Source organism: Microcebus murinus, chromosome 2, assembly GCF_040939455.1.
Source record: "Microcebus murinus isolate Inina chromosome 2, M.murinus_Inina_mat1.0, whole genome shotgun sequence".
In the NCBI taxonomy this organism is placed as follows: domain Eukaryota; kingdom Metazoa; phylum Chordata; class Mammalia; order Primates; family Cheirogaleidae; genus Microcebus; species Microcebus murinus.
In genome coordinates this window covers 35547870-35572135 of record NC_134105.1, presented here as the reverse complement: position 1 = coordinate 35572135, position 24266 = coordinate 35547870, and the positions used below count along the sequence as shown (strand labels likewise).

At 35.3% G+C, this 24266-nt stretch overlaps 1 protein-coding gene across 1 annotated transcript in view; it reads right to left on the bottom strand.

Annotated features, from left to right (window-relative positions):
* Window positions 1-659: 659 nt before the first annotated feature.
* CMPK1 (cytidine/uridine monophosphate kinase 1) overlaps window positions 660-24266 on the bottom strand; it is a 36775-nt gene continuing 13168 nt past the window's right edge. The window contains exons 2-6 of the mRNA XM_012776120.2: window positions 10196-10342; window positions 5489-5641; window positions 4165-4241; window positions 3854-3950; window positions 660-2781 (exon numbers count right to left, since the gene is read on the bottom strand). Coding sequence (XP_012631574.1) covers window positions 2740-2781; window positions 3854-3950; window positions 4165-4241; window positions 5489-5641; window positions 10196-10342 — 516 coding nt within the window. The 3' untranslated portion in view covers window positions 660-2739. The remainder of the gene's footprint in view (window positions 2782-3853; window positions 3951-4164; window positions 4242-5488; window positions 5642-10195; window positions 10343-24266) is intronic.

Sequence of the window (24266 nt, the reverse complement as noted above, 5' to 3'; positions counted from 1 at the left end):
AATGCTTAGAATTACGTAGAGTACTTAATTTAGCTAAAGTATGCAGCTAAATTATGAGGTATGCAGCTAAAGTATGCTGGTGGGCTAGGGAGAACTAGAATACATAAGAATGATTAAAATTAACCAACAGAAGACGTCAGAAGGTCTATCCATATCAGAATATTTAGACAGAATACTCTTAGAAGGCAGAAAATGTGTTTGTAGCACTACTGCTTGTACAATTAGTACATGTTTGAAGATGAAGGACCAAACCTCTAGGAAAAAGATGCTGACCTAGTCTGGCACATACTTTTAGCCACTATTATCTCCAGGAACCACAGGAATGTCTGGCAACCACTTAAATTACAAGGGCAAAGCCACAAGTCCACAAAAAGCCTGCATCCTGATACACATTGCCTGTTGTCAATTTCCCCCTCAGAGACAAGCAATTGATGCTGTTGGTGGGCAATAAAATAGGCTGCTTGTCTCAGTCTAGATTCCCTTTTGAAGGAATGTGATAAAGTCATGTTTCTGTTTTAGTCAAGATGTACAAGCATAATACATAGAGCAGAAAATTCTCCTGGATCTTGAATTCTGCTTTTGCTGTGTGAGGACCCTCATGTTAAATACTTCTTGATCTTCAATATGCTTAAGAAAACAGAAATCTGAACCAGCAAATAGCAAAGGCCACAACACAAAATTTATTGAGATTATTTACCAAATAATTCATATACATCCAACATTGCTGAATGGAAATAATGTTAATTTAAAAAAACAAGCAAGGCTCAAATTAGGGTCTTTCCAAACACTCAAAAACTTCTTAGTGACTGTATCTTTAACAAATGGAATGACCAAATTAGTAAAGTCAGATGTATCTCAATCAACCCCCAAACTCAATATTGCCAACATGTTTTTCTACTTAAAAGAAAACAAAAAGCAAAGCCTCATAATTTAGTAATTACCACGTTTCTTGGTTTCTGATCTCAAATGCCAAAGAAAAATATCTGATGAAAGGAAGCAAAGTACCTAGTTTCAACAGTCTTCTTCAAAACTTTAAGGCTGGTTTCACAATATCAGTATAAATATTTAGATTCCCATCTGACAGATTTCTTCACTTATGTGAGTAGGAATGCTCTCAAAACCTTAGTCTTTCACTCTTGCTTCATACTAGAAATTTTTGATTAAACCACTTCCCTAATTGGCTGGACTGAAACACTAGATAAGAACTCATTACAATGTCTTCCAAGACAAGAAACCAAGATAATCTCAATACAAATTTTGGTGGCCAATATGTTACAGTACTTAGCGATACTTTGTTTTCTAATTGCAAGTATGTTGAAAACCTTAAGTGATTTTATAACACACATAGAAATAGATGAGTCTATTACAATATAAAAACATCCATTAACTTGTCCTCACTATTCCCTATGACTTTAAATATCAAATCTAATTATACAACAACAAAGATCCTTGCCCTATTTAACCCTGTGTACCAAACAGTGTAAATGCCAAAAATGAGAAACATTTTAACAAATCTCATATTAAGAATCTGGATACCACTTAGCATTATTGATAGAAGGAAAAGAAAAGAGAAAAAAAATTTCTCAGAGATTTATAAAGGAAGAATGAATGTTAAAGAATATTCCTTTGGACCTTTAAAAAATTCTGTATCTTTCAATGTTTCAATATGATGCCAAAAAAGAATTTACTGAATAAAAGTAGCCAAACATTTATAAGATATATTTATTATTTTTCTGACCAAAGTGCAATGATTTTTAAGTCTTCTTAAACAAATAACTATGAAAATAATATTCAAGAAAATACAAATGGGAAATTTAATCAATAATTGCTTCTAATTTATCCCAACCTTATATTTAGTCTAGAAAACAAACAAAAATCAAAAAACTCTGAAGTGTTACTAAAATGCTAACGGAATCATTTTAGCATAAATCTAGCACATGCATTTCAAGGTTTCACTGCTAGGAATTTTGTTAATTCAGTTGAATCATGAATAACAGTATATAATAGAATATAAGGAACACATACCATTACATGTGATCCTTCCCCCCTACCCTCAGATTATGTCAGAATAAAGTTGACAATTCTGCCAGGCTCTGTACCCCGAGTGCCCCCAACCCAAACCTTGGAAGCAAAGGATATGCCCTGTCATACAACTTTGTACAAGTTGTAGTAAAGCAAAGCATAAGTGTTTTTTTTATCTTTCTATAGGAAGTGGTCAGTTATTTGATAAATACTAAAACATTGCTAAGAATCCATTTAATGAGTTTGTTTACCAAACACATTGTGCAAGAACTGACTACATAAAAGTTCCTTTGAAATTTGGTCCACAGATTCACCTAAGGTTGGAAATTTAAAACATGTAAGAAAAAGAGGAATTGGGTGTCCCTAATCTTAATAGACTGTAATTACTAAAGGGATATAATATGCATATTAAAAGGTTTTGCTCACAGAAGTCACAAACTACAAAAGGGATATTCTTTTTGAATAAAAACAAAGAACTAGCTGATGTCCTTCTTTGTTTTGTGAGCACCATAACTAAGATGAAATTAAACACGAATTCACTGTCTACTCCGATGACCAAAAAAAAAAGAGAACATAAAAAATTTGTCTTACTATATAATTTCCAGCCATTAATTGAGATGTAGTTATGAAAGATTAAAATTATCTTAAAAAGGGGTGTGATAGCAGCTATCAAAGCAATATTCAAGCATGATTTCAAGGATGTTTTCAGGTTTAGAATTATCCTTCCTTGTCAAAAATCTTCACAACTTCATCAAAAACCTATAAAGGAAAAAGATAATAATTTTAAAAGCAAATACTATTAAAATACCATATAGCTAAATTCCTGTTAAAAACTCGAAAACAGGCCAGGCACGGTGGCTCACGCCTGTAATCCCAGCTCTCTGGGAGGCCGAGGCGGGCGGATTGCTCAAGGCCAGGAGTTCAAAACCAGCCTGAGCAAGAGTGAGACCCCGTCTCTACTATAAATAAAAAGAAACTAATTGGCCAACTGATATATATATAAAAAATTAGCCGGGCATGGTGGCGCATGCCTGTAGTCCCAGCTACTCGGGAGGCTGAGACAGAAGGACTGCTCGAGCCCAGGAGTTTGAGGTTGCTGTGAGCTAGGCTGACGCCATGGCACTCACTCTAGCCTGGGCAACAAAGCGAGACTCTGTCTCAAAAAAAAAAAAAAAAACTCGAACACACAAAGTTTTCTCATGTATTGCCTTACCTCCACAGGAAGTAGCACCTCTACAGGATTAAAAAAGATCCCCTGAATCTTTTTCCTCTAAGCCTTTCTTTTTTATCTTATGAATATAAGAGGAAGAAAATTCAGGGAGTCAGGAGAAAGGAGATAGGTGAATTAGGAGACACTAAAAACATTGCTGGGCACTAAACTATACAATTCTGAGATCACTGATTTATGAAGAAAGAGAGAAGTGATAAGTTGTAGAACCCCTGCACCTCTGGAGCTATTTGTTCTGTGATGGAAGAGAAGCAGCAGCCTGGGGCTCTTGAGCTGGATGACTTGCCATTCATGTTATAGGTTTTTAAAAAATGAACACGATCCAAATCACAGTTCACAAAATACCAATTTTTCTAGTACCTGGGAAGAGGTTTGAAATTAATAAACCACCCACTTCTCATGAAGAACAAGTCTGAAGTTATAAAACCCATTTTAGACTCTATTCAAAAAGGAAAAAAAATATAATTTTTCATTTAGTCCCCAGTGTCTTGAAAAACAAACTAATCTGTCATAGTATTTATTTTTCTCCTGCCTACCTACCCCGAAAGTCATAATCACATTTTTACTTGACTCTTTTTTTAAAGACAGGTTAGGGACACTCACTTCATCAACAGATTTAGAAGCATCTATTTTCTTGACTTTCCCCATTTCTTCATATAAGTCAATAATTGGCTTTGTTGACTGAAGATAGGTCTGAATTCTGCGAAAGAAGCAAATATTGTGAAGTCCTAGATATCCATCCCTTTCTCCTACATGTTACAGGGTAGCTCAGAGGACAAAACTGAATCTGACCCAACTAACTCGTCATTTCCTTACAGAAGCCATTTTACACAGTTAAGTATAACATTTTCTTTTTCAGGTCCAAAATGGGGCAGGTCTGGGATTGAGGTGGTTATGTAAAAACTGCAAAGTACCTCTTTTCCAAGCTCTCTCTGTTGTCATCACTCCTACCACTACTCTTTCCCCTCTCAAGACATCGTTCAATACAGATCTAAAAGAGATATAGTTATTTTAAAAGTAAAAAGATATGAATTTGCAATTCTTTTAACCTGAAAAGAAAATAAAGTTTAAAGAAATGACAAAAAAAAAAACAAAACCCTGCATTAAACTCAATGTGTCTAATTCATTAATCAACATGCACAGTCCTTTTAAATTTAAACATGTGGTTCAATTTATATAAACTAGGTTAAATAAGTACAGAGCATAAAAAGAATTCATTCATGACTCAGTTTTTCCTGTGTATTTTTTTTTCAAACCGCAATAAAAAGAAGATCTGTATGTGTATGGTTCCATCTCGGATATATTATTAACTTATTAGGTATGAATTACATGCCTCAAACTTTGTTCCATTTTTGCTTACTTTTCTATAATTCCATAAATATCCAAATATTTAAGAGTCAACATATTTGCATTTGAATAAAGCATCCCTTGTTAATCATGAATAAACATTCCTTAGTTATAAGCTGTGGTAACATTCTAAAGTTAACTTTGAAGAATAAGTGAAAACATATTTTTGGGGGTTGGAAGAAGAGAGTTATATTTTAAAACAACTCAAAGGCTGCAGCAAGTCTCTTTACCAGAGGCACATTTACAATTCAACCTAAGAATAGCCAACTTCTTTCAAGGCACTACTTCAGATTCTTAGTCTTTCAGTCTGTTGGCATTAATTTAATGAAATTTATATTACAGCAGCTGTCAAACACAGGCCATTTAATTAAATGATTCCGAGAAATGTATTTACTTATTCCAATGTATGTCTGAGTTTGTTACTAAAAGTGCCAGAAAGAAAAAGAACACTTTCCTGCTTTTTTCAAGATCATTTCATTCTTAAGACAAATCAAGCTATCTTACATGTTTTTTAAAATAGAAAATTTTCCCAACTTGCCAAAAACGTGTTTCTTTTCTAGCAAACAACTCGTAAGGCAAGACACCCTTTGATAATAGTGCCTACCTAAGAAAGTAGTAGTCAGCTTAACATTATTGTGCATGTCAATTCTTATTTTTAAAAAAACAAAATTGATTCTTATTTTGAAAATAAAGCAAATTTTGGTCCAAAAGTCTGCTGATGCCAATTAGTTTCCAACAGCAAGACAGTGCTATTTTGTCCAACTAATCTACCAATTCAAAAAAATATAGCTGCCAACATAAAATGTAAACATAAGAAAAAAATTAATTTTTCTCTAATAGTTGACCAACAGTTGCTTAAAGCCTATGTGGGCAAATGAAGATTTTCATTACCTCATTATCGCAGTCAAAAAACAGAACAAAAGATACATCTGCCTTTCCATCCATGGTCTTATTCCAACCTTGAAGGTTGTCTTGATTTCTCGGAAACCCATCAATCAAGAATTTATTCTTCTGAGCATTGACAGCCATTGTCTGATCCATTTCCTAAAGGAAAAAGATTTAGGTTCAACACTACATTAACAAAATGCAATTTCTAAAGCAGGGTAGTGGATACATGGGTGTTTGTTTTATTATTATTATTCTTTAAACCCTAAGTAAAGAGTGGGGAGTGCATGGGGAAAAAAAAGACTAGAAGGAAATGAACCAATGTATTAACATGGTTGCCTCAAGATGGTGGGGTTATGGGTATGTGTCCCTCCCCACCTTCTCATTTTATACACACATACAATTGTTTTCTACAGTTTTAAATTTTTTTTTTTTTTTTTTTTTTTTTTTGAGACAGAGTCTCGCTTTGTTGCCCAGGCTAGAGTGAGTGCCGTGGTGTCAGCCTAGCTCACAGCAACCTCAAACTCCTGGGCTCGAGTGATCCTTCTGCCTCAGCCTCCCGGGTAGCTGGGACTACAGGCATGTGCCACCATGCCCGGCTAATTTTTTATATATATATCAGTTGGCCAATTAATTTCTTTCTATTTATAGTAGAGACGGGGTCTCGCTCTTGCTCAGGCTGGTTTCGAACTCCTGACCTTGAGCAATCCGCCCGCCTCGGCCTCCCAAGAGCTAGGATTACAGGCGTGAGCCACAGCGCCCGGCCTACAGTTTTAAATTTTTTATAGTAAGCATATGTTATTCATATATATATTCACAAAATTATAAACAGTAAGACCAGCAATAAGAGGAAAATAACCACTAACCAGTATCTTTGCTTCAGTAATGGAACACCCTGTCCTGTGCCCTTCCTAAGTCTTTTTACTGTGGTAGAAAGTATATTACTTTTACAGGTGCTCAACTCTGCTATAATTCAAGTCCAACAGCACAGAGCTTTGGACAAACACAAAAAGATAGTTAGCATTAATTATCAGTATAGGATTCAATTTTTTTGTTTGTTTTTTAAGATAGGGTCTCACTCTATTGTCTGGACTACAGTGCCGTGGCATGATCATAGCTCACTACAACCTCAGTGATCTTCCTGCCTTAGCCTCCCGAGTAGCTGGGACTATAGGTACGCACCACCACACCTGGCTAATTTTTCTATTTTTTTGTAGAGATGAGGTCTCGCTCCTACTTAGGCTGGTCTCGAACTCCTGGCCTCAAAAAATCTTCATGCCTTGGCCTTTGATAGTGCTAGGATTACAGGCATGAGCCACTGTGCCCAGCCTCAATTTTTTTTTAACTGAAGTTAACTCAATCTAAATGCTACTGGCTGCCCCCAAACACAAGGAGCAAAAGAAAAGAATACATTCAGAAAAATGGCAAGAGCAACCCATTTCACTACTCTCTTCCAAAGCCTGATGTTAGGTAGAATGTGGGAATATGTGAATGGGAAATGCAGATCTCTGATCTCCAAATCCTTGCCACTTCTAATCACCATAGGATAAACACAGATGCATGACTTTGACAAACCTTAGAAGAACCTCTATTTCAAAGCAAACTAACATTCACTACCATCATGCTCAAACTTTTCTGGTTCCTCAAGAAGGACAATGGCTGTCAGGAACCATGATTCCTTTATCTGAGAATTGGCTTCATCCCAGCACCTAGCTGCTTCTTCAATATTCACAAAACTTGTGCAGAACGCTTTTTGGCCTCTGCTATAAAATTTCTACCCCAATTATAGTAGTAGAAGATATGTAAAGGAGGTACATCAATATTATACTCAGTGTACACTTATTCAAAGCTGAGGGAACATGAAGAACAAGGTCATGGCTCTTGTCCCTGGAGGGCGCACAGTCCAGTGGGTGACAAATATATATATGTAGATATTTTAAGTTCTATGATAAGGTATGCAAAAGATGCTATGATAAAATAAAGCACAAACTGCCAGCTAAAGCTTTATCAAAAAGGTAACAGTGGAACTGAATCCCGAATAATGAAATGGCAGGCAGACAGGGATTAATGTCCTCTGGATAGTGGAAACTAGATGTATGAAGGCTCAGAAACAAGATGGCCTAACAGCTTTGATGAATCTGAAGCAAGCTGGTACAAGTGAAATCTTAGGGTAGGTGTAGGGAGTGGTGGGAGACATGACTGAAAGTAAGCAAGGATAAAATAATGAAGAACTTTTTATGCCACACTAAAGAACTGAGTTTTATTCTGGAAGCAATATAGGACCATTTAAGAATTTTAAGGCTGGGCGCGGTGGCTCACGCCTGTAATTCTAGCACTCTGGGAGGCCGAGGCAGGCGGATTGCTCCAGGTCAGGAGTTCGAAACCAGCTTGAGCAAGACCCTGTCTCTACTAAAAATAGAAAGAAATTAATTGACCAACTAATATAGACATAGAAAAAATTAGATGGGCATGGTGGCGCATGCCTGTAGTCCCAGCTACTCGGGAGGCTGAGGCAGGAGGATTGCTTGAGCACAGGAGTCTGAGGTTACTGTGAGCTAGGCTGATGCCATGGCACTCACTCTAGTCTGGGCAACAAAGCAAGCGAGACTGTGTCTCAAAAAAAAAAAAAAAGAATTTTAAGTAGTTTAAGATTAACAGGGCTCATACTGTCTTTTAGAAAAAAAATTACTCTGGCTGCACCAAGAATGATGAATTGGAAAGGGAACAAGGATGACTTAAAGGCAAAAAGACTAACTAGGAGGCTCTAGTGATGGTCCAGATAAGAAAAAAAGAGGACAGTGAACTAGGTGATAGAAGAGACTAATAGAAGAGAATTAAAAAGAATTGGAAAGATTTGCTCACCAAATGGACTTGGGAAAGTAAGGAAGAGGTATACAATATTGGATGGCTCCCCAGTTTCTGCCTTGAGCAACTAGGTAGATGGTAGAACCATTAACCAAGACCAGAAATAAAGAGAGATCACATTTGAGATAATGCACTCAGACTCTGATATGTTTATTTTGAGACACCTGTGAGATAATCAGAAAGATACCTAGTAATTAGTTAAAAATAAAACTCTAGGCCGGGCGCGGTGGCTCACGCCTGTAATCCTAGCTCTCTGGGAGGCCGAGGCGGGCGGATCCTTTGAGTTCAGGAGTTCGAAACCAACCTGAGCAAGAGCGAGACCCCGTCTCTACTATAAATAGAAACAAATTAATTGGCCAACTAATATATATACAAAAAAATTAGCCGGGCGTGGTGGTGCATGCCTGTAGTCCCAGCTACTCGGGAGGCTGAGGCAGAAGGATCGCTTGAGCCCAGGAGTTTGAGGTTGCTGTGAGCTAGGCTGACGCCACGGCACTCACTCTAGCCTGGGCAACAAAGTGAGACTCTGTCTCAAAAAAATAAAAAAAAATAAAAAAAAAATAAAACTCTAGAGTTCAGAACAAAGATGGGTTCTAGAACTGTAGACTTCAGCATCATTAACACAGTGAAGGCTTTCGACATGGCTAAAACCATCCAGCAAAAAATATATAAACGGAGAGCTGAAGAGAACCAAGGATAAAAACTTGAGAAGCATCATGGTTTAGGAAACTTGAAAAGGAAAAAAAATGCTGTTAAGAAAGACTGAGAAATAGCAGTCACTGAAGCAGAATCAACAAAAATGATATCACAAAGAACAAAGGAGGAATGAGTTTCAAATAGACAGTGATCAGAGTTAAATGCTACCAAAAATAAATAAATAAATAACAATGAAAAGTATCCCCTAGATTTAATAGAGAAGAACACTGGTAACATGCAAGAGCAGATGCAATGGAGATGAAAACAGAACCTGACTGCAAAAGGTTGAAAAGTAGAAAGTGAAAAATAAATGTAGACCACTCTCATAATGCTTAGCTATAAAGCAGAGGAAGAGCATTAGACAATAGGGAATAGAGGATATATTTACTCTGGAATGGAAGCAGGTTACTCCAACCTCTGAGACAAGTAGTAAAAAAGTGTGTATGAGCCACTCTTTATCCACAAGTGTCTTTAGTTCCACCCAGATGCTTAAATATCTCTTTTCTATCAAGCTTCAGCTATTTCTTGTCATTCCCAAGATTGCATCTCTCCTTCTCCTTCACTGTTTCTTATATGTGAAAATTCCTGTTAGTGACTATAGTTTTAGCAGTCTATAGTGAAGAGTTACCTAGCAAATGCAAGGTAACTGTTTTTTAGATGTAACATATTTTAGTTTGATAGGTATTATGTCATAGCATTTCACATTGAAAATGGTGATGCATGTACCAGAAAAGAAGACATCAAGACTAAAAGAATATCAACAATGAGAAGGATATGGGATAAAAGAAGACAGAAAGAAACAAGGAGGTAGATAAGAAAGAGAAAGGAGAAGAAAGGGGGCAAAGGGGGATAAAGAAAGAAGAAATAGAAGAGAGAATGTCCTATCTGAATGTTGGGAAGGAAGCATCAAGTGTATATACATGAATGTTAAGTTGAGCTACAGCTATTGCTAGACCAAGGTAAAGAATCCTTGCCACCACTGAATTTCTTCCCAAGTGACAGCACAGTTTCCAGTTCTGCCATTGTCAAACAACCATGACCACCTTCCACAAGCAAGAAATTCAATACTCTGATTTTTTCATTACTCAAATGAAAGGTGGATTTAATTTATTTCCTTGCTGGTTTGAACTGACTGGCATTCACACTCCTTACCCTTTTTAATAAACTGATGGTTATCTCAACTGGCACAATCTTTCCTTCTTTAATGTACTTTTCAATGAGTTCACCATACTGTGATTCTGGGTTCTTCCTTTCATCACGAAGAAGTTCTCCTGCAGAAAGGTGTGTGTAGCCATATTTCTGAAAGAAACAACATACAGGAAAAAAATTAGAATTCATTCAACCCAGTGGTAGGACTGTTTATTTTTTCCTTTGTGTTAATTTCTATATTCTAATTTTTCTACAATAAACAAGTTTTGCCTGTATATTAAATGAAGTTTAAGAGATTTCATATAATCCAGTTTGCATAATAAATATCCTTAGTCTTCATAGCTATGTGTGCATATATCATGATATCATCCCCAAATTTATCTATTTGAGGCATTAACATCTTATTACATTCCCTTGCAAATATGATCGAAGTTTAAATATTAATATCGTTAAAAGAAATGTCTACCAAGAATCTATGTAATTCAAGGCAAAAAAAAAATCTTACCATTTTTGGCTGTATTTACCTTCTATAAAATCTTTCTTAAACTCAACATGTCTAAATTGCACTCATCACTATTTACACAAACCCCATTTTCCTCTGTTCTTCCCTTTCTTGGTAAACAATACAAGTCCTATCTCCTTCACAAAATCAGCTTTCCTAACCACTCTGGAGAGTGGTCACATAATCAAATAGTATATTGGAGCATCACTGTCTCTTCACGAAGACCAGTATCTTCCTTACTGCATAAAAAGTCCATTTCCTACCTTTCTATAATACTTGTAATACTTTATAAGTTTGTGGTTATGATTAAGTGAGATAATGTATTAATATAGTACATAAACTGCCTACCATAAAGCCTTATGCGTAATAGGAATAAAAGTCATCAATTACCTCCTTTCCATCATGAAGATACTTAAATAATCGGGAAGCATTTTTATATTATATGTGTGTGTATGTGTATGTGTAATGGTTTTCATAGAAAAACCAACTAAGGGGGCTTAAATGAGATAATAGATATGCATATGATATGAAACGTCATTAAGTAATATAGAATTATTGTGATTGGAATGATGATGATGATGATGATTAAAGACTTACAAATGATATATTAGGTTAGAATATAGGGTAATAGTTGACATAAGTCGCATAAGATGCTATGGTTTTGTATTGCCATTTCCCCTTTTTGGGTGGAATGAGCAAATAATACAGATCTAAGATACAATTCTGAATACTGAAAAGCTCTCCTACATGAATTTACAAGTTCTTATTTTCTTAAAGCAAAAGAACTATACAATGCTTTTTTTTTTTGTTAGAGACAGCATCTCACTCTGTCGCCCAGGCTGGAGTGCAGTGGTGTCATCATAGCTCACTGCTACCTCAAACTCCTGACCTCAAGTGATCATCCTGCCTCAGCCTCCCAGAGTGCTAGGATTACAGGCGTGAACCACTGCACCTGGCTGAAGCTATACATTCTTTGCCACTTTTCTATTTCCCAAAATTGTTGGTTAAACTTGTTCTTGCTTATCAAACAGTAAGATAACAGTACGGTAGTTAGCAAAAGAAAACTCTTAAACAGTTTGTCAACTAAAATTGGATATAAAGTTTGATGAAAATAAACAAAAAAATCATAGTATCATCCATGTCTCTCTCTTAATCATATAAGCCCTTCCATTAGAAGAAATGATCAAAAGTATATTTGATTATAATAGGTTTTTTAAAAAACTCTCATTTATAGAAAATAAAAATAGAAAATTGCTTAATTATTTAAACTTATTTTAAAATTATTTCCACATCATTTATAAATGCCTACTTTAATCATTAAATATATACAAAATTCTGAAAGTCTGATAACAGAAAGGACTTTATAAAAAAAATGAGGTGTGACCTACTTTCCCACTTACTATGTTAAATTTTCAAAAAGCATTTTGCAACTACTGCCCACAAAATGTTATAGCAGCTTCATTTCCCATTGTTTATTTTGGCTCCTACTTGGAAGTCTCTGCTTGCTGGATAATCTGCTCTGGTCTAGTGATTATAGCATATGGTAATATTGAATAAATGCAGAGACAAACAGTACAAAATAATAGTAAACTCTCAGTGAAACATCGACAATACAGATCACTCTGTAATGCTTTGCTGTATGAACAACATATATATTTAGAAGCCCAAATAGTAATTTAGAAATTAGTACACACACAGTTTGTTTCCTGATATAGGAGAGAAATTTGCAAGCTTTATATAGCATTAAAATGGGTTTTGGCTTTGTATTTTTTTTTAAGATAAACTAATTATAAATATAAAGAAATATACAAATGATATTTTAAAAATAATTATACATTTTGTCAAAAACAGGAAACAACCTTACCTGAAATGTCCAAGGAAACAAAGAATTAAAATGAATATAACCATGTCAAACCTATACGTTTGTCTTTCACTTTCTCTTCCACATTCCATTTTTTAAAATCCTCTATTTACCAGTTTTTTTAATACTATATATTTTTAAGATTTTACTGAAGCTTTCCTCTTACCACAGAGTTTCAGTAACAACAAAAAAGCAACTATCACTTACATACTAGTTATTATGGTATTTTAATGAGAGCTAGACTTTAAAGAGCATATTTTTTAAAACATTCTACTGTCTTTAAGTAGCCAGTGGAGCCAATTTTGAGGAAAGCAATAATGGATATTTTCTAACTTTAACCAATACTTTTTCACATTCTCTGAAATTTCCTTGCAATTAAAACCTAGTGGGTCACTAACTACAGCCTTAAGAGCAACATTCAAAACCACAGCAGCGTATAAATACTATAAACTACAATAACAAGCTACTATTCAACTAAAAATAGTAGTTTTCTAGTGAAAAATGTATAAACTCCAATAATTGGGGGTAACTCTAAATTTTTACTTTCATTTTCTCCTTTATGAAACCAAAACCAACTCAATAACCTTTATGGATGATACACTAAGATTTGGAAGGAGAAAAAAAGCACCACATTTTCAAGAAATACAGAATGGTACTCATTTTACTACAACCAGGCAAATACTGACAATTTTATGTCATCAAATTTCAAACCATCTTGTTCAATTTCATTTTAGCAATTGCCTTTACCTCCTTCTAAATTTAGAAAACAACCAAAAAAAAATATATATATATATATATGGTTCATGCCCATAATCCCAGCACTTTGGGAAGCCAGGGCAGGAGTATCACTTGAGGCCAGGAGTTCAAGATCAGCCTTGGCAACATAGGGAGATACCGTCTCTTCAAAGAATAAGAAAAATTAGCTGGGTGTTGTGATGCTACTCAGGAGGCTAAAGCAGGAGGATCACTTGCGCCCAGGAGTTCAAGGCTGCAGTGAGTTATGATCATACCACTGCACTCTAGCCTAGGCAACAGAGTAAGACCCTGTCTCTAAAATAAAATAAAATAAAATAAAATAAAATAAAATAAAATAAAATAAAATAAAATAAAATAAAATAAAATAAAATAAAATAAAAGGTATTCAAGGTACACATGATACATAAATGGTAAGTCTTTGAAGGCTGGAAGAGATCCAGATGCCAGGCATCTCCCTCCTCCTGTTAACGTGGCAATTAGAAAGTGCCACTGGACTGCTACTGAGCCTCTCTTGCATTAAATAGAAGGAACAAGCAGAGATATTAGATATAAATACATTTTTAAAGCAACTGAAGTGAGTTAAAACTATTGGGTATTCTTTAATTGCACATCTATGAAGCATTTAAGACTAAGTTTATTTTGCATTCTCCATAAGATTAGTGAACCTTAAAATCTAAATATTGGTTATGTACTGTAAATAATCCACCTTCAGCAGAACACCCAGAAATACTATGGGTACTATATGGAGTCATCCTGTCACCCAGTCACCCAGCCTGGTGACTCCAGTTACCAGTCTGGTACCTGCTGCAAACAATAGTTTTAGAGCCTATACCATCCCAGTAACCCTTTGTGTAAGGCTATCATTTATTTCAAAGACATTTTCAATATAACTTTTTCCAATTACAGATGGTCCTTGACTTACTATGGTTCAATTTTCCACTTTATGATGGTGTGAAAGCATATACATTCAGTACTCTCCTCAACTTACAAAATGGGGTTACCTGCAGATAAACCTGTTGTAAATTGGTAAAATTGTATTTTAAGTTGAAAATACACTTTTAACTTATAAAATTTTCAACTTACAATGGACTTTCTGGTATCTGTAATATAAATAAGATGTCTGATAAGGACTTTCCAGGACAAATACCTGCCAGTTCTGAGGAACTTACTTTCCTTTGATTATAAGAACACAGTGCCGGCCGGGCGCGGTGGCTCACGCCTGTAATCCTAGCACTCTGGGAGGCCGAGGCAGGCGGATTGCTCGAGGTCAGAAGTTCAAAACCAGCCTGAGCAAGAGCGAGACTATAAATAGAAAGAAATTAATTGGCCGACTAATATATATAGAAAAAATTAGCCAGGCATGGTGGCGTATGCTGGTAGTCCCAGCTACTCTGGAGGCTGAGGCAGCAGAGCCCAGGAGCTTGAGGTTGCTGTGAGCTAGGCTGACGCCACGGCACTCACTCTAGCCTGGGCAAGAAAGCGAAACTGTCTCAAAAAAAAAAAAAAATATATATAGAACACAGTGCCAAAATACTTACTGACCAACTCTTTAGGGTTCCTTCCAGTCCTACTCACAGAGGGTTGGAAAAAGGAGTTTTTCTTATAATCACCATTAAGGAAAGCTTATCATTAAGAAAAAGCCTATATCTAGTAAGAGAAAAGCTGAGTGTAATAATCTCACTTAAACTGCTAGTGAATTTCCAAAAATTTCTAAAAATTTTCTCATTTTTAGTCTGCCCTCATTGTATTTCTAAATACATGCATTACATTTGGCCATGCCTATTTCATTACAAATCCACATATTAACTATAAAATATGGGCCGGGCGAGGTGGCTCACACCTGTAATCCCAGCACTCTGGGAGGCCGAGGCGGGAGGATCGCTCAAGGTCAGGAGTGCGAAACCACCCTGAGCAAGAGCAAGATCCTGTCTCTACTATAAATAGAAAGAAATTAGTTGGCCAACTAATATATAGAAAAAATTAGCCAGGCATGGTGGCACATGCCTGTAGTCCCAGCTACTTGGGAGGCTGAGGCAGCAGGATCGCTTGAGCCCAGGAGTTTGAGGTTGCTGTGAGCTAGGCTGATGCCACGGCACTCACTCTAGCCTGGGCAACAAAGTGAGACTCTGTCTCAAAATATATATATATATATATATATATATATATATATATATATATATATATATATATATATATGGAAGTTATAAATGAAGCTAAATCTTTTCTTAAGCAAGAGGCTTTAGCAGACAGACTCCAAATTAACATAAAGCATGCTTCTTTCTTTAATTAAAAAGTGATATTTTAGGCCAGGCGTGGTGGCTCACACCTGTAATCCTAGCTCTCTGGGAGGCGGAGGTGGGCAGATTGCTCGAGGTCAGGAGTTCGAAACCAGCCTGAGCAAGAGCAAGACCCCGTCTCTACTATAAATACAAAGAAATTAATTGGCCAACTAATATATAGAAAAAATTAGCCGGGCATGGTGTGCATGCCTGTAGTCCCAGCTACTCGGGAGGCTGAGGCAGAAGGATTGCTTGAGCCCAGGAGTTTGAGGTTGCTGTGAGCTAGGCTGACGTCACGGCACTCACTCTAGCCTGGGCAACAAAGGGAGACTCTGTCTCAAAATAAAATAAAAAATAAATAAATAAAAATAAATAAATAGTGATATTTTAAAAGCTTACGTCCTACAAAGGAGAAAAACGAGGGATATAATCCATTCAACTGCAGACAATTACAGTACCATTTCATTTTCCTCAATGTTTTGCTTTTCATGTAAGAAAACCTTAATTCAGGGAACACTCTGAATGTATTTTAAATTCATAAATACTTGCTGAGTGTCTTCAAAGTGCTGACCAATGTGCTGATTCAGGGAAGGTAAACCAGTTATAGTAAACAGGTAAAAAGGATGCAATAGTGACTTGCATATATAAAGTGACTTGAGCCTCACTACTAATTAATAAAGGTGATTCTTCATATTTGTATAACAAAATATTTACCAACACTGTCTGCTTGGGGAAGAAGCTGATTCTTCAAAAGCAATGGCAAGATGACAGAACAATAAATAAAACTTAGAGAAAGGGTGAGTTAGAATTCACCAGACTGTGTCCTCATCTGTATAACGCTTCGATATCCCTCTAACATTTTGCAGAAGGCTTCTCAGATATGAGGATTATAGTATCTGATTTACATACCAAATATCCCCTATACCAACTGTGAATTGAAATTCTCACACTCCAATTTTATTCTGTAGTTTGTTAATTCTTTTAATTCATCTTGGCCATTGTGAATTAATCTGCATTCCATACATTAGAAGGGGATAGAAAATGGTCAAGGATGAAGACCGGGCCCAGAAACCTCCAGGGATTCCAGGAGCTCAGAGGCAATAATTTGAAAACTTACAATATTAATGGATAGGCACAGAGGTCCTGTTACTCTTAGGAAACATTCACCTAGTCTTGTTAATTAAATGATACACTATTATTGTCACTGCAGAGCCTACAAGCTACATATTCATCTTATTTCTTGGCAGAAGCATTATCTCAAGAAGTTTCCCATATAAGTACTACAACCCACATATTGTTGCAGGTGGTCTAAAAGCCTAGAATTCAACTAATTCAGTTCCGGTGAGAACACTTGGAGAAGGACAGATAGCAATGGTGACATAAGTCTTTGTATATATCAAACCACTCAGATGAAGCCCTGGCCTCTCCTATTTCTCTTTATAAAAGAGAGGTTTCTTAACAACCACTAAGCAGGCCAAACTGTACTTGTTTCTTATTTTAAAAAGGTAAGTAACATTATAATGAGAATATAATTTACCCACGAAATTTCAAAAGAAAGTCAACCTAAGAGATACAGCTGCTTGAGAACACAACTTATAAAGAGCCTCATCGAGAAAAAAATCACATTTTAATAGCTCAGGTGCTCTATAAGAACTAGAATTTATTTGGATTTAAGAATCAATACTTGAGAAAGTACAAAGACAAAACTCTGAATGACAAAGCTGTCATGCAAACATAACATTTGAGCATTTGCAAAATTATCGAACTAATGGGGAAATGCATTTAGTGAAACACACACAATCTAGCAAGGATCACAAAAACCTTGCATGAAGTCACATACTCAAAACACTGAACTAGTGTGTTTAAGGTTTTATAACTAAGATTTTGTAACTAAACTCTGTCCCAACCCAGTATGACACTGGGACATTTACTTAACCTTTCTTAGATCTCATTTTATTTTTAAAATAGAAAAAATACCTGTATTACCAGAAGTAACATCTATACTACACTACACTAACGGCCACAGCAAAATATCATTATTAGCTATTACAACCAGAAGTATCTGTTGAAGAACTATCTCCTAAAAATGTCAACTACATTACTAGATTCAAGATCTGCTATGAGAGCACTCAGGTCAGTGAGGAGATACAAATTCATACAGGTTACTCCTAGAGCAAAGTCCAAAATAATCATTGGCTAAACCACAAATTACACACCAATAAAGGAACAGAATTATCAAACTGGCTTAACATCAAATAAAATACATACAAGAAAAGAGCAAAGTCAAAGAATAACTATACAACAATTACAATATGTGCTATGGTTTGAATATGTCCCCCAAAGTTCATGTGCTAGAAACTTGATCCCCAATGGGGCAGTGTTGGGAACTGGGGCCTAATGGGAGGTGTTTGGGTTATGGGGGCACTATTCTCAAGAATGGACTAATGTCATCGTCCCAGGGGTGGGTTTCTTATAAAAGGATGAGTTTGGCACAATCTCTTTCTTTCCCTTTCTCTCTCTCTTGCTCTCTTGCCCTCTTTTATCCTCTTGCATCCCATCATGGGCTGATGTAGCAAGAAGGCTCTTACCAGATGCTAGAGGCTTGATCTTGGACTTCCCAGTCTCCAGAACTGTGCAAAATAAATTTCTGTTCATTATAAATTACCCAGTCTCAGGTATTGTTATAACAGCACAAAATGAACTAAAACAGTTATGTATGATACATTAAAATCCAATTCACAGCCAGGTATGGTGGCTCACGCCAGTAATCCCAACATTCTGAGTGGCCGAGGTGGGAGGACTGCTTGAGTCCAAGAGTTTGAGACCAGCCTGAGCAACATAGTAAGTCTCTACAAAAATTAAAAAATTAAACAGGCATAGTGGCTAGTGTCAGCTACTTGGAAGGCTGAGACAAGAGGACACAGCCTGAGCCCAGGCATTTGAGGATGCAGTCAGCTATGGTGATGCCATTGCACTCCAGGCTGGTCAACAGAGCCAGATACCGTCTTTAAAAAAAAAAAAATCCAAGTCACTCTGTAAATAGTCTCAAACACTGAGACTCCAAAAGTTGCATCATAGATGTATTTGAGCATGTTAAAAATTTATGAGAACCAGCTGAGCGCGGTAGCTCACGCCTGTAATCCTAGCACTCTGAGAGGCCGATGCAGGAGGATTGCTTGAGCTCAGGAGTTTGAGACCAGCCTGAAGAAGAACAAGACCTGTCTCCACTAAAAATAAAAAAATTAGCCCAGCATCATGGCACACACCCCTAGTTCCAGCTACTCAGGAGGCTGAGGAAGGAGGATAGCTTAAGCCCAGGAGTTTGAGGTCACAGTGAGCTAAGATGATGTCACTGAACTCTACCCAGGGTATAAGAGCAAGACTCTGTCTCAAAAAACAAAACAAAACAACAATGAAACTCAACAGAATCCAGAAACAGACCCAAGTATAAATGGGAATTCAATAAGTGATGGAGTCAACACCTAAAAATCAGTGTGGAAAAAAATGAACGATTTAATAAATGATACTTTGTGCAACTGGCTATCCATCTGGGAAAAAATAAAATTAGATATCTGCATCACACTATCTATAAAACTAAATTCCAGTTGAATTAAAGTTCCTAAACACAAAACAAGCAAAAACCCTATGATAATACTAGAGAAAAATAATCTTGAGATAGGGAAAGGCATCTTGTTTGGTACTAAACAAGAACCAAAACTGCTAGAATTTGTATTTGCTCACATAAATAAAAACTTTTGAACAAAGGCAGGTATCATAAATATAATCAAATGACAAGCAACAGGCTGAAGGAAAATATTTTCACCATACAAAGATGGGATGATATACATTATATATAAAGAGATCCTACTAATAAACAAAGAAAACAACTCAATAAAAAAAAAAAATGAGCAAAGGATAAGAACAATTCACAGAAAAGAAAAAACCAGAGGCTTCACCTTACTAGTAATCATAAAGATGCAAATTAAAACAAAGTGATTCCATTCTCTACCCATCAAATTGGTTAAAATGAAAAACTTTATAAAATAAATTTTTATAAAGTTAATATAAAATAAAGTGTTATATTTGACAATGGCAAGGATATGGGGAAACTAGTATGCTCATACTTTGTGGAAATGTAAACTGGTTGAATCTTTTAGAGGACAATTTATTTAAGTTTATTAACTTAACACATTAACTGCCATGTGGGTTTTATTTAACTCACTAGTTTTGAGCTTGGGGCCTTGTGAAACATATGTAACTCACACGTCTCTTCACCGTGGAAGCCTATCTTTTAAGTTGCATATTACTCGCACACAGAAAACAAAAAATAACAAATTTTTCATTAAATTAGAAAGGATCATTTTGTTTTCGAAGTTTTATTCTATTTTCATAATAAAACACCATGGGCCCAACAAAAACAATTTTTTTTCTAGTGTGGCAGTCAGTGTGTTAAATCAAAATTTAAGTTTGCATACTCAGTAATTCCAGTTCTAGGAATTATGTTACTGTTGCACATGTACACAAATACATACACATGAATGTTTGCTGCAGTATCAATTATAGACAACAGAAAAATCTATGTCCACCAATATATAAGTGGCAAAATAAATTATTGTGTATAGTATGAAATAGTTATCTATATGTGTTGACATGAAAAGCCCTCCAAGATGTACTGTTAAGCAAAAAAAAAAAAAAAAGCAAGACACAAAATAAGCAACATGTCATGCATGTGCATTATATGTGTATAAATATACATCAAAATAGAACCAGAAAGGCACACACATAAAAAAAAACCAAAAACTGGTAAGTCATTACATAAGAGTAGGATGAAATTAGTAAAGGAGAACTTTCACTTTTTACTTTATATATTTTCAAATTGTTTGTATTTTTTTTTTACAATATACATGTATACATGTAAACTTTTTAAGTTTTAATTTTAAGGAAGCACGTACTTTCCACACATCTTTAAAAGGCAAATACCACAAAGCAAGATTGACAGTTTAAATGTTTTATTAATATCAAATCCCAAGAGCACAGCAAAATTAAATTCAAAGTAGTCTCACATTAAATAAGGATAAGAAGCCCAATATAACAAAACACCACCTGATTTCAAGAAAAAAGGGAAACTGTATCTGCACAATCAAAAACTTATTTAAAATTTAATAAACTAAATCATGGTAGAGAATATCAGCTTTGGAGGCAGATAATGGTGAGCTATTCTAAAACCAAAAATCAATTCAAATGTTTAGATAAAAATTTCTCTGGAAAGTGATCCATTCCTTAAACAAAGAAACAAAAGTATAATACAGCAACACAGAAACACACTGCATGGGCACAAAGTCAAGAGTTATAGAAGGAGACAGAAAACAGTCCAGTTTTATAGCCTAGAAACAGATGGAAATTTAGAGACATACTCAGTTGAGAGGATCCATAAGGCACAGCAGCAGAGGTTTAAAAGGAAACATATTTCAGTGAAGCCCTACTCTAGACACGAGAGTTCAAAATTATAAGCAAGATGTTCTGGAAATACCACTTCTATGGCATAGACAATACAGCCATACTACTTATAGTCTCCAAAATAAACCACTGGAGCGCTTTCAGAACTTTATTGTGTCAAGTAACCTCTCTCAATCAACTTTTTAGAGAAACTGAATCAATTCTTAGAATTACCTTCATTTTTAGATCAATAACCTGTGCTAAAAGAAGAAAGTGTGAAAAAAATCATTTGGCTTTGAAAAGCAGGATATGTTTTAAAATATTTTTTGTATAAAATTTACCTTCATAAATATACATTTGTTCGATCTAAAATTAGTCTAGGAATATGTATTTTTTGATGATACTGCAATCAAATCATAGCCCAGCCTGGGATTTAATGTCAACCATAGATAACTGTACCCGTTTCTATAATGTAGAGCAGAATATAAGGGCTCCTGGTTCTTGATTAGATCCTAACTTCATCAAGGGAAATGCCCTAAAAAGTAGTAAGATTACGGAAAATTTTTCCATATAATTTTCTTTCCCATCATGACTACACAACAGGAAGAGCACTGGAAAGAAACCATTTGCAAAATAGGCAACTTTTTGCTTAATGAGCATCCCACCAATCTAACTTAACTTGAATCCAATTCTGCCCTGGAATCAGTCAAGGAAGTAGTGAGACTCTGTTACCCGCTTCCTCCTTCCTTTCCCATCTACCACTACCCTCTCTCTTTTCCACTCCCAACTCTTGGCCCTGAGCATAATATAGACACTTTTATAACACACAGTTATGCCTCTTTTATAGTTTTAGACTAACTTATCAGTCTTTTAATCTCTGCACCATAGGCAATAGAAAGCACACTGCATGTTCTATAGTGCAATGAGTAAAACCTCATCAAAATTTAACTTTTTTATTTACAAGGACATCACCAAGAAAATAAAAGACAACACACAGGATGGGAGAAAAAATTATAAATCACACATCTGGATAAGGGACTTGTATCTAAAATACATAAACACAATCCAATAATAAAAAGATATATAACCCAATTTAAATGAGCAAAAAAATATTTTTTAAATGCACTACTCTGGGGGGGAAAAACACTTTACATCTAGTAGGATGGTTATAATTTTATAACCACCACCAAAAAAAACAAACAAAACAAAACCCCAGAAAACAAGTGTTGGCAAGGATGCAGAAAAATCTAAAATGGTGCAATTGTTGTGGAAAACTGTTTAGTGGTTCCTACAAAGTTAAACACAAAACTACTCTATGACTCAGCAATTCCATTCCTAGGTATATAACCCAAAGAACTGAAAACAGGGACTCAAACAAATGGGTGTATGCCGATGTTCACTGCAGCATTACTCACAATAACCAAAAGGTAGAAACAATCCAAATGTCTATCAACCATGGACATAAACAAAATGAGCTACATACATATAATGGAACATTATTAAGCCATAAAAAGGAATGAAGTTCTGACACAAGCTAACATGGATGAACCTTGAATACATTATGTTAAGTGAAATAAGCCAGACACAAATGACAAATGTGACTCCACTTGTATGAGCCACCTAGAATAGGCAAATTCATAGAGACAGAAAGTAGATTAGAAGTTCCCAGGAGCTGCGGAAGAGAGCAATGAGGAGTTATTGCTTAATGGTTACAAAGTTTTTGTTTGTGGTGTGAAAAATTTTCAGAAGTAGAGAGTGTTGATAGTTGCACATTCACATTGTGAATGCAATTAATGCCACTGAATTGTACACTTAAAATGGTTAAATGACTAAATTTCATGCTATAGTTTACCACATTAAAAATTAAAAATGTAATACACCAAAACCACTGAACTGTATAAATGGGTGAATTACATGATATGTAACCATATCTCCAAGTTGTTTAAAAAGAAAACACTGAATACAATTTTTAAAAATTAGAAACAACAGAATTTCCAAAAATAGGTAATTAATTAAATAATGTATCTAATCTGTGGAGTATGATGCAGTTATTTACATTATATGGTACACATATACTTATTAACATGGTTATGTTTGTGATATAAGTGAAAAATGGGTTTCCAGAAAGGATGAGCCTATTAAAAAAAAACTGTTGGAAGAATATGCCCCAAAATATTGATTAATGGTGGTTTTCTCTAAATGGTAAGATTACTGGTAATTTTTACATTCTTTCTAAATTTATCTTTATTTTCTAATTTCCTATAATCTATGCATATTAGTTGAAATAGGAGTAACAAAAACAAAAAATATGCACATCTTTCACACCAAAATATTAAGATATATATACAGTATTAGCTTATGATAGTTATTTGGTCATTACGTCATTAGCTACATTTCACATCTAGTCACTTATTTTGAATATAAATAGTATTTATACTATAAAGTTTTCTTTAAATCTACTTATCCTTTCTAGAATTTAAATATCTAAATTAATTCCACTTTTTCTAAGTAGAAAGATCTTTTGTATGCAATAAACTCTAAAATACCATACAAGCCTGGCACAGTGGCTCTTGCCTATAATCTTAGCATTTTGCGAGGCCAAGGCAGAAGGAGGCCTTGAGGCCAGGAGTTTGAGACTAACCTGGACAATAGTGAGACCTGGTCTCTACAAAAAATAAAAAACTAGCTGGTGTGGTCATGCATGCTTGTAGTCCCAGCTATCTGGGAGGCTGAGGCAAAAGGATCACTTGAGCCCAGAAGACTGAGGTTGCAGTGAGCTATGTTGACACTACTGCACTCTAGCCTGGGCAACAGAGCAAGACCCTGTCTCAAAACAAAACAAAAACCATACAGATTTTTAAAATCTGTTAACTGATTAGCATGGGTAATCATTTCCTTTTGCTATAGCAAACAATGGAATATTATGATCCCCATAACCACTTTTATCTAAATTACTCTTTGATCTCTTTCCTATAGATCTTTTCTAAAATAATAAAAGTTACCATTTGCACACTTGGTGAATGCTATGTACTGTGATAAACATTGTATAATCATTACCTCCATTTAATCTTTAACACAACTGGATAAAGTTGGCATTATCACTTTACAAAGGAAAATATAGAATCAGAAAAGCAACATACCCATAGATGAGAGACTAAACTCCAAACCAATGTCCCACTTCTATAACAAAGTTGGCCTTAACAGCTCATTTCTTAAATATTTTTAATTTAAAAATACACA